The sequence below is a fragment of the Penaeus monodon genome, chromosome 3, assembly GCF_015228065.2.
Source record: "Penaeus monodon isolate SGIC_2016 chromosome 3, NSTDA_Pmon_1, whole genome shotgun sequence".
Lineage (NCBI taxonomy): Eukaryota > Metazoa > Arthropoda > Malacostraca > Decapoda > Penaeidae > Penaeus > Penaeus monodon.
In genome coordinates, this window is record NC_051388.1 from 46,596,623 (window position 1) to 46,609,122 (window position 12,500).

The following is a 12,500-nucleotide window of genomic DNA, read 5'->3' on the forward strand; positions in this document are numbered from 1 at the left end:
ATGATAATGACAATAATTATAATAATGACAATGATAATGATCATTAGAATAATAAGTAAATAGTAATAATAATGATAATGGTAATAATGACATCAATAACAACAGGAATAATAATGATATTGATAATAATGAAAATAAAAAAATGATTATGATGGTGATATGATAACAATGCTAATGATGATAATAATGATATTACTTCTACTAATAATAGTAGTAGTACTAGTATTGATAATAATAATAATAATAATAATAATAATAATAATAATGATATTATTATTAATAATGACAATATAATAAAGAAATGCCAATAATAATGACATTAATAATTTCATTAATAATAATATTAGTAATGAATTATAATAATGATACTGATGATGATGAAAACAATAATAATAATAATAAAAATACTAATAAATAATAATGATAATAGTAGTAATAACAATAATAATGATGATGATAATAATAATAATAACAATGACAAATAATAATAGTAGTAAAAATAATAATGATGATAATAATAATAATAATAATAATGATAATAATAACCGTAAGAATAGGAATATCCATAAGAATCAGTAACAATAACAATAATAATCATAATGATAATAACAGCAACATAGCATGACTAATATAATGTTGAAAATAACGATAGCATAGATGATAATAGTGATAACAACAATAGCATTAATGATGATAATAGCAACAATAATAATGATTATGAAAATTATCATAAATTGATTATAACAACAAAATAAATAAAACCAAGTGTTATGACATGATCAATTAATATCAACTTAAGTCAAACATTATGAACGGAGGAGCTAAGGAATAGAAAATAAAGATATGAAATTTAAAGCATAGAAGATAACGAAAAATATGACATGGCATGACATGACATGCACGAAGGAGTAAAAGGGTGCTGTACTTTCCCTGACTGGGACTGACAGGGGACTTTTCTCTCTTTGAGATGGACATTTCTCTTTCCCTGATTTTGAGCCAAAGGCCGCTTTTGATGTGTGTGTGTGTGTGTGAATAAGTATATGTATGTGTTAATATATGTATGTGCATATATATGTTCATATGTATGTTCGGGTTTACTTTGGTCTATACATAGACATACACACACACGCACATACACTCACACACAAACATGCTACACACACCACACACTCATATATATATATATATATATATATATATATATATATATATATATATATATATATATATATATATATATATATATATATATATATATATATATATCACACACACCATATATATATATAATAATAATAATCATATATATATATTATATATATATATATATATATATATATATATATATATATATATAATATATATATAAATGTATGTATATTGTATACATGTATCGTTTTTTGTGAATGAGAATTAGAGTATTAAAAAAAAAAGAAAGAAAAACATGCAGAAAGGAAAAATATGACACAATTAACCACGTAATCACTGTAGCGTTTGAGTGAAATATATATTATTCTAATGCAAGAGGTTACTGAAAGATCATATAAATTGGGTCTGTTATTTTAATAGATTCCATGTTCCATTATAGCTTTTGTCTTCATTTCTGTCTGCGCATTATGTATATGTATGTTTATTTATGGGATATACATATATTATATTATATATATATATATATAATATAATTTTATATATATATATATTATATATATATATTATATATATATATATATATATATATAATATATATAATATATAATATATATGTATAATATATAAATATTATATATATTATATATATATATATATAATATATATATATATATATTATATATATATATATATATATTTATATATATATATATATATATATATATATATATATATATATATATATATATATATATATGTGTGTGTGTGTGTGTGTGTGTGTGTGTGTGTGTGTGTGTGTGTGTGTGTGTGTATGTGTGTGTATGTTTATGTTTGTATGTGTGTGATATATATATGTATGTTTATATATATAGTATATAATATATATATATATATATATATATATATATATACATACACACACACACACACACACATATATATATATATGTATATATATATATATATATATATATATATATATATATATATATGTATATATATATATATATATATATATATATATATATATACATATATATATAGGCGTGTGCAATACTTAAGAAGTAAACAAAAGTTAGGTTAGATCATGTATTCTCTTTTTTCTGGCTTCACATATTCGTAGTTTTTTTTTTTTTTCTAAATGAATATCTAACATTAAAGTAAATATGCCTCAGTGCTTAGAACACAAGCCTTCTTCAGAAAAAAAAAACATGTGCTAGTGCTTATATTTGTTTGCATGAAATAAACACGCACACAAAAATTAATACAACTCAGAGTTAATAGTAGTTATTATATTGACCTGGAATATAGCTTGGACATTACTTTTTTGATCAATCACATATCACTTAAAAGCCAGATTTCCATCTACCGTCCAGGAAGGGTATGCAATGAACATCAATGATACTATGAAGGGATATATAAGCGATTCAACACATAATTCCGATGTCACTGTTGTATTGCTTCTAAATTATAAATATCAGAACATGGAAACCATTTGTTGTTCAAATACGTACAGTAACAATAATACGAACAACATTCATTTATAAACATAAGATGACATAAGCCGTATAATTTTAACCTACGCTATATAGGCTGCCTCAGTACAGAAGACACCGAAATAAAAGTTGTCGAAAGCCTCTAGCTGGTAACCATGGATCTACGAGTTTGTAACACACATGAATCGTTACTTTGCGCGAGGAGATCTATGGTTAGTCAGCAGGTATTTGTTAAAATTTAGTTTTACATGTGTTGGGAAATGCCTTAAGAAGCGGGTGACAATACAACTTTCATTGGGCTAACTGTCCTGTCTAGGTTGCATGCAGCTCACACGTTAGTCTGATAAAGCATGTTGACAGAGTGGTCTTATTTATTTCATTAACATAATATTGTTTTACCTACATATTAGTTACAGTTATTGACAGTGAAAAGATTAAGCTAAGGGGTTTCCTCTACTTCATTACTGTCTACGATGTACAGCTTTTATTATACATAGTGAGACAACTTGCACATGAGATCAGTAAGGTTCCATATATGTACGTAATACTCTCTAAGACATTTATTTGAAGTTTTACAGGATGAATGAAGAAAAAAAAAGATCAGTGAGCATCGTAAGTTTAATCAAAGCTGGTGAGTGTTATCCACAATATATGGTGATATATATGCCGCATGGAACATTAAAGACAAAAGATATAATGATAATAATAGTCCTATTATATTGGACATCTTTCCTTCTGACGACTTTCCTGTGGCATATCCGAGTGTTTGGTGAACCAAGCACAGCGCTCATGATGCCTGCCTCCCACGACAGGCACAGGAGCCTGTCCACATCTAGTTACTTCTTCTTGAGGGCCTTCTCAGCAGCCTTCGTAGTCTTACCGCTTTGTTCCTTCTTGTTGACCTCCTTGATTACACCCACAGCTACCGTCTGCTTCATGTCACGCACAGCAAAACGTCCAAGAGGAGCATACTGTTGGAAGGTCTCCACACACATGGGCTTGCTGGGAACCATCTTTACGATGCAGGAGTCGCCAGATTTCACGTGCTTGGGTCCGGCTTCCAGTTCCTTACCAGTACGCCTGTCGATCTTGGTCAGCAGTTCAGCGAACTTGCAGGCGATGTGAGCAGTGTGGCAATCAAGCACAGGTGAGTAGCCAGCCTGGATCTGGCCAGGGTGGTTAAGGACGATCACCTGGGCGGTGAAGTCAGCAGCTTCCTTGGCTGGGTCATTCTTGGAGTCGGAAGCGACGAATCCACGCTTCAGATCCTTTACAGACACGTTCTTCACGTTGAAGCCAACGTTGTCACCAGGGACAGCCTCGGTAAGAGCTTCGTGGTGCATCTCCACAGACTTGACCTCAGTGGTGGGGCCAGTGGGGGCAAAGTTGACAACCATACCTGGCTTCAGGATACCAGTCTCCACACGGCCCACGGGCACTGTTCCAATGCCACCAATCTTGTATACGTCCTGTCGGTAGATAAAGTTATCAGCTGTTGTAGATAAGCAGCAGTGAAGGTAGACAAAGGTAGAAGAGGTAACAACAGGAAATCGGTAATGAGTCGAACAGCAATTGCAGTTAGGCAATTTACCCACCAATTTTAGAAAATGTATTACAAATATACTTTAATTTACAAACTGTGTCTCTTTTCTGATAAATGAATGTACAAGATACTACTTTTGTTAATACAGGTACACCATCCAATCTCCGGCACCTTCTGTTCAAGCAGTGTCACATCGTCCTTTCTCTCCGACCAAGAGGCGACGTAATAATAACTCAGTAATACTTCCCAGATTACTTATGCACTTCTTGTATATTTAAACTGATGGAGGTGTCATCTTCGTTTTTTTTTACAGAAAATGTAACTTGCATAGGACGCCTTATTGCATGTATTCACTTATATAATTAACTTTAAAGAGCACTCCATCATGATTTTTCAAGTGGATTCTACAACATACATCCTGAGCTGCAGGTTTTGGACTACAGAGTCGTATGATAAACCTCATATAAGCAGTCTCTTCGAAATAAAGCGGAAATCATAATACTGATTTATATCACACAATGCAATTGACTCAAATCAGTCTTATAGTACTTAAAAATTCTTAAGCATGGATGCAGTAGACGCCATTGCTTAAATATAGCTTCATTTAAATAAGCTGAAAATGACCAACTTTTAAATTTCATAACTTCCATATATCTCCATTAAATTCATTCACACTGCCTCTGTTCTATTAATAAGTGCAGATTGATCGATGGCTGTTTGTGTCTCATTTTTACAGAGGGAAAACTAACTCCCTGAAACGACAGCCTTGTGTGAGTAGCGGGAATATACCTGTCCGCATTTCTGTTCAAATTAGATGTGTCGGACTATCAGATGCCGGATAATCGGAGGTGGAACTGTGTTTTCATTATTATTCTGCTTCTGCCATTAGTAATCGTTAGAAATGTTTCATCTTATTAAATGTTCAGGCTAAATGAAATGCAGTTAAACTGAAATGGCTTAATAAAACTACCCTCAAATTTTAGTGAAAAAACATCCTTTCATAATATCTACGTGTGTGTGTGTGTGTGTGTGTGTGTGTGTGTGTGTGTGTGTGTGTGTGTGTGTGTGTGTGTGTGTGTGTGTGTGTGTGTGTGTGTGTTTGTTTGGTGTGTGTGTGAGTGTGTGTTTGGTGTGTGTGTGAGTGTGTGTTTGGTGTGTGTGTGAATGAGTGTTTGGTATGTGTGGTGCGTGTGCCTGTGCGTGTGTAAGTGCGTGGTATGTATGTGTGTGGTGTGTGTGGTTTGTGTGTGTGTGTGTGTGTGTGTGTGTGTGTGTGTGTGTGTGTGTGTGTGTGTGTGGCTGCGTGTAGTGTGTGTGAAAAGTAAAAAAAAAAAAAGACTAGCAAATATCCTTATTAATTTTTCGATACGGATTAATATTTTCCTGTCCGTACGTTGTACGATTCCAGCCCTACGAAAAAAATGGTTAATGGTTAGAAGTAAATGTGCTATACATACAAGGTAAACCACTTTGGGTTAAAATGGGTTAAATGCCAAATGTTGTCGGTAGTGAATAAGATAAAGGAGGGGGGGGGGAGTACGGCGGGGATTTGTAAGAGGGAAAGTAGTTAAGTGTATAGCGCAACTAGATCAAATGAGAGAATGTCTAAGGAAGGGAGAGTAACACTGTTAGAGGAAAAACTTTAAAAGAGCTATTATGAACCAATTACCGGATAATACGGGTAAAAATGTTAGTTGACAAGTAGGAGAAGAATCCAGAGAATGAGATAAGGGAACAGGGGAAGATGGTGAAGTATCAGGAAGAATGTCAGGAGGGGAGGGATCTGGAGAAGGACATTGTTGTGACATGAGGGAGTCACGTGTAAAGCTAATAGAGGAAAAGGGGGACTGGAGAGTGGATGAGGGAACGGTGCATTCTCTTGGGTCATGTTTAGGAAGTTTTGGATGTCTTCAAGAGTTTCTGAAGGGGAGTTAGGTAGGGAGATCTGGGAAACAAAGGTTTTCTTATGAGGGGGAAAAGAGGGAATAGATGTCCGAGGAGCAGAGGGAAAAGTGGATGTAGGGGAGGAAGTGGTTGGAGATGGGGTGAAACGTTTAGATTGCCTGGTGCGACAGGTAGAGCGAGGAGGAGGAGGGATAGGCATCGGGGAAGTTGTAGAGATTAGTGTCTGAATTTACACTGGAAAAGGACTTTGACTGGGGGGGGGGGGTGAGATAGGATGGTTTGAGGTAGAGGGAAGAGATATTGGGGTAGAAGCTGAGACATCTTGAGAAGATGGGAGGGAAGCAGAGTGAAGCACTGTTTTGGAATATATAGAAAGAGAAAAACCTCGTCATTGTGCGTAGAATGAGGCCTGGTTTCAATCTGAGAACTATTACGTCAAATTTGAGCTTTTAAGAAGGGCAACTCCTACAAAATGCACACGAGCGTGACTGAGCAAAGATTTTGAACGGTCAAGTCCAGGTTGGGCACATAGAGGGCAACGGGCTGTGGAGCGAGTGTTTGGTTGGGTGGCCAAAACGCCAACATTTCTGACATTGACGGCGAAGGGGTAGATAGGGTCGGACAGGGCAGGACACTCTACCAATATTAACTTCATGGGAGAGGTCATATCAGCAGAAGCTAATCTTGGCAATATTGGTGTAGGATTTATGCTGGCCTCTAGGTGGAATAGTGTACCACTGGACTGCCACTGCATCACAGATGACGTGACATGCAATCAGATAATTTTCGCGGTCTGACCAGTCCATGTAGACAGGACAATCAGTCGGGGAAACGGAAATAGTTCCAGTACAAGTATTAAGGAAGGAGTAAGAATAGGCAGGAACAGGTCTGCCAGTAAGGTCAGATAGTAAACATATTTGTAATTATGACAAAGAGGTGGAAGCAGTAGAAGGACGACAGCGAGAGGAAAATGGAATGGTATGGAGAGAGGTAGTACTGCGGGGAGGAGGACAATAAGGATGAAGAGTAGTAATAATGGAGGAGGAGATAGACAATGAAGTAGTAGGAGATGGAGGGAGGAAGGGATGTATTCTAAAGGTTGAGTAATGACCTGGGTAGATGATTCGGAATGGAAAGAGTTGACAGCAAACATCGAGGGGGTACTAGAATCGGTGAATGGGGCCGTGGTCAAAGGAGAGACAGGGATCGGGAAACAGAAAAATAAAATTTAAATAGTTTAGTTGGTGAAGGGCATGCCTTAATGCCCCTAATGAGGTTTAAAAATTATAATTGGCCATGGTGAGCCTGAAATAAGTGGGAAGAAGAAAAACGTGGTCCTCATAAGGAGTAAGGGCTGAGTGATTAACCAAAGGAATGGCGTGCCATAGTCTCCTGGAGGCCGTTCAAGACTGACATAAAGCCAGCCTTTCATCCTTACAACACGGCTCTCACACCTTAGGAAGTGGACAGAAGAAGGGGATGAAGAAGGGAAGGAGAAGGAAAGGGTGAGAAGAAAAGACCAAGCAAAATTAGTTGAGGTGAGGGCTGAGGTCCAAGGTAGAGGTGATTACCTACATGGGCCTCAGTCTCCATCTCCTATGCCCCCCTACGAAAAGCATAGGTTTAGGGGGGGTCCCTTCTTTGCAACATCTTAAAATGATATGCAAAGTAGCCCTCGTGTTTTATGACGTAATTAACCTTCCTAAGTTTTAGAAAAATGTAGTTAGAAAGAACACTTAGAAAGAAATGAGGTTAAAAGCAACTTATTAATACTAAAGCAGCCTCGACCTGTACAAAACTGGCTCACCCTTGCTTCCCTTAAAAAAAAATAAATAAATAAAAAAGTTATCGTGTGAGCAATAAAAGACTTATGTTCCTACCTGGAGAGGAAGACGGAGGGCCTTGTCCAGGGGTCTGGTGGGGGGCTCGATGTTGTCCAGAGCATCGAACAGGGTCTCGAATTCATAGCTGTCGCTCTTGCGAGAGATCTTCTGCTTCTTCCACCAGGGCATGTTGTCGGATTTCTCGAGCATGTTGTCGCCGTTGAAGCCAGAGATGGGGATGATGGGGACCACAGGGCTGGGTTGTAGCCGACCTTCTTCACGTAGGCGCTCACTTCCTTGTGGATTTCCTTGAAGCGCTCCTCTGAGTACTTGGGCTCGGTGCTGTCCATCTTGTTAACAGCCACGATCAGCTGCTTCACACCCAGGGTGAAGCACAGCAACACGTGCTCACGGGTCTGCCCGTTCTTAGAGATACCAGCTTCGAACTCGCCAGTACCGGCAGCAACGATCAGCACAGCGCAGTCAGCCTGGGAGGTTCCGGTGATCATGTTCTTGATGAAATCACGATGGCCTGGGGCATCGATGATGGTCACGTAGAACCTGTTGGTCTCGAACTTCCACAGGGCGATGTCGATGGTGATACCACGCTCACGCTCAGCCTTCAGCTTGTCCAGCACCCAGGCGTACTTGAAGGAGCCCTTGCCCATCTCAGAGGACTCCTTCTCGAACTTCTCGATGGTTCGCTTGTCGATACCACCGCATTTGTAGATGAGATGACCGGTAGTGGTGGACTTGCCAGAGTCTACGTGGCCCACCACCACGATGTTGATGTGAGTCTTCTCCTTACCCATGGCTGGTATTTGGTTCACCTACACTCGCGAGCTGCAAGAGGGGACAGGCGTTAGATATGCAAAATATGTGTTAACTTTTATATAAAATCTGGAAACAAAAATGTTTTTCGTATATAGTTTACTTGTTTTTATTAATTTGAAGTGTGTGTGTGTGTGTGTGTGTGTGTGTGTGTGTGTGTGTGTGTGTGTGTGTGTGTGTGTGTGTGTGTGTGAGAGAGAGAGAGAGAGAGAGAGAGAGAGAGAGAGAGAGAGAGAGAGAGAGAGAGAGAGAGAGAGAGAGAGAGAGTATCTATAAGTGTGAATGTGCGTGTAAATATAGGCCTACATATATACATATACGATTTGCATATAATAATAATACTTGTTGTCAACAGAAACATTCGACTAACATTAGAAAAAAAAAATTAATATTTCATTATTTTTAAGTGAGAGATGGTTTAACCAGAATTAGTATTATATGAAATCGCACGAGTTTTAACGGTCACGACACAAATCAGAATCATAATACACATCTGGAGTAACTCAAAAATCGAAATCGAATTTGTAATGTAACTGAAACAAAACAACAATATCTGTTCTTTTCATATGGTGCGCATTTTTTCTGTCAGGAAAAAAACACACAAGTTCAACCTTTTCATTTTACAACCAAGCCCTCATTTCGTTTCACCTTCCCGAAATTATTTTCTTTTCCAGTTCTTTCGGTTTAACCTTACCACTTTCAATTTCTAAAAATAAATAGATCCGAGTTTCACGTTTACTGCCTTGTTCTTGCTCTTGTAATAGTTCTGTAATTACTTTTCACATGCGTGTTCTCAGCAGGGAGTACCTTTTTAACGTGTCTCCTTTTGTCTTTTTCTGAACTAAAAAAAAAAGGAAGAATTTTTCCTTATTTCTGAAATACGTTAACACTTGAGGGTCGATGTAACTAATTTATTTTCGTTAGTAAGGGGGTTCATATATGGATTATCATTGATTTTTTAAAAATGGCTATTTTTTTCTATGTCCATCACATACTAATCGAATATCATAACGAAATAAGTTATATGAAATTAAAGGAGTAATAACACTTTAACAGCATTGATATCAGGCGTTAAATGTTTTTATAATACATACACTTAAGCACAATTTCCGCTAGATCCTTCCTCCAGAACGTTTCTTCGCGCTGTCCTTTCCCGGAATGCACAAATTCTGTTGCAACGCCTCCTTTTATAGTGCGTCCGATCTCAAAAAAGGAAAAACTGGCAACTCACCCCGAATTCTGGAATACTCTGATTCGTCAGGACTTCTTTAAATTCTAATTAGGTGATTCTTAACCCATATACTTACTTGTATTTTATATTTTAAAATATATATACAGTAGTCTTGTTGCCTTTTCATTGAAATGTCGTGCCTTAAACACTTTATATATTTTTTTTTCTCAACTGAGTCAGCGAATCGGATTACTCCAGGGTCCGGGGGTTATGGGGGAAGCGGGGGAGAGGGATGCTAACCTTTTCGATGCTCTTTCTGTCGGAAGGTTTCCTCCCTTGTTTGACTAAATCGCTCAGGCTAAGACGGGTTACTGTACTTTAAACTTTTCTAGGGACAGATTAAGACGCATTAAACAATCCAATTCAACTGGGTAATAATGTGAACGGTAACAAAGAATCTTTTTCTTTGAGGGGCGTGACTATTTTTTGGACACAGTCACTTTATTAGCAACTCCCCCAAAATACTTCGAGACTCCTCCTTACGTATATACATATATATACATATATGTGCATTCATACACACTAAATATATAAATAAATAAGTATATATATATATATATATATATATATATATATATATATATATATATGTTTGTATATTGCATGGGCGTTCTTATCATACTGGCATACTGCTAAGTTATTAATTCAGGGCACTCCAATAACTAAACCACATTCTTGAACACTGGAACAGTTTTTAAATGACGCCATAGCCTGAATGTAACAAACATGGTATATAAGGCCCTTTTAACTTAAACGAGTTGGTTAGATAACATTTTTCTTTTGAATGATACTTTTTTTTTCAAAACAGTGCAGATATAAACAGAATACCTGCTGGTACTAAAGGAATAAGGCGAAGAACTTCAAACATACATAATAGAAAGTTGTCTTGATAGGAAAAGCCGTGGGTAATATTTTATGAAGTCTGGCATATCCTCCCTTAATTTCTTCTCCCTCCCTCTCTTCTATTCCATATCTGCTCCTTCTTCCTGTCCTTCTACTTATCCTCTTCTGTTTCCCCTCCTAATTCTCTTTCCCTCCCTCCTTTCCTTTTCCCTAACCTACTCTCTTCCTATATTTCTCTCTTCCCCCCTCCCTCTCTCTTTATATATATATATATATATATATATATATATATATATATATATATAATATATATATATATATATATATATATATATATATATATATATGAATATAATATATATGTATGTATACATGCATATATATATATATATATATATATATATATATATATATATATAAATTTATATTAATGAATGTGTGTGTGTGGGTGCGAGTGCGTGTGCGTAGGCCATTGATATTGTGTTATGAAAACCCAAACAGCAAATCATGGGTTATTTCAACCCCTCCCTCTTTTCCTCCTTCCCCAACCCTCCCCTTTTACAAATTCCAGAGATCAGGGCCATCAAAAGTCACATTTCATACTGATAAGTGATATTCACTGATTCTACGTGAAATAAGCAAAGCTAATAAACAGGATAACTTATTCTCGAATATTTAACGTACGTGATCCGATACAACGTTTTTTTTTTTTTCTTTCTTTTTTTCACTGGCCTTCGACTAAATCATGTGCACATCAGGTTAGCAGGAACAAAACAAAGTCCATTAACGGCCGCCTAGTGGGATATCGTGACCGAAATCTTTTGGTTTTGAGTTATCTTCGCTGTCGTGATAGCCAGTTGTTGTGTATTGGCTTTACTTCAGAGATTCAAAGCAAATTTGTCTAGATCTTTGCATCGTTTTCCGAAAAACAAAAATATCTTGGAACTTGGAAGACACAAAGTTCCTGGTTGATTAATTATTTCATATCTAAATTTGCTTGCCGTTTTAATGTTTTTTGTCGGATGCTGATGCCTAAACTTTCAGCAAGTTTGGCAGCTTTGGATGATTCAATTAGCATTTGAAGTTTTCGCATATTTTCTCAAAAGACCGAGACTCTAATTGCTTAAATGTATTTTATTTTATTTTATTTTATATTATTTTTTTATTTTTTTATTATTTTTTTTTATTTGTTTATTATTATTATATATATATTTTTTTACATATCACATTTTAAATTCTCTAAGAAGTGTGTTTCCCACGACACGAAATTTCAAATCCTTCCCTTCTATACAATAGTTTGAAGATATTCTGTACATACTTCCAAAGGTTAACATGACGGCCCAGACACCGGCATTTTCACTCCATCTTTAACTCCGTATTGATTAGGCGGCAGTTCCGTCCTCTTGTCTAGGAGTTTCTCCTTATATCATTCATATGAAAATTAGTCTCGCTTTTAACATATTCGGAACAACTGAAAATCGAGCGTGTAATTTGAAGAAGATTGATTCTACCTTTTTTGTTCATCACTCGCTTATGTATGTGCAGTGATGTCAGCGTTTATCCACATTAACAGTTGTAGTTACAGTTTATCGAATGACATACTGACAAGGAACAAAGAAGACCGAATTCAGGTAATATAACCTAAAAATTTGTTTGCGTGACATAATTTTATTTTCCCC

At 36.1% G+C, this 12,500-nt stretch overlaps 1 protein-coding gene across 1 annotated transcript in view; it reads right to left on the reverse strand.

Annotated features, from left to right (window-relative positions):
• Window positions 1–2,587: 2,587 nt before the first annotated feature.
• Window positions 2,588–12,500, reverse strand: part of LOC119595505 (elongation factor 1-alpha-like) — a 14,898-nt gene continuing 4,985 nt past the window's right edge. Inside the window, 3 exon segments of the mRNA XM_037944633.1 lie at window positions 2,588–4,114; window positions 7,974–8,168; window positions 8,171–8,759. Coding sequence (XP_037800561.1) covers window positions 3,482–4,114; window positions 7,974–8,168; window positions 8,171–8,728 — 1,386 coding nt within the window. The 5' untranslated portion in view covers window positions 8,729–8,759 and the 3' untranslated portion in view covers window positions 2,588–3,481.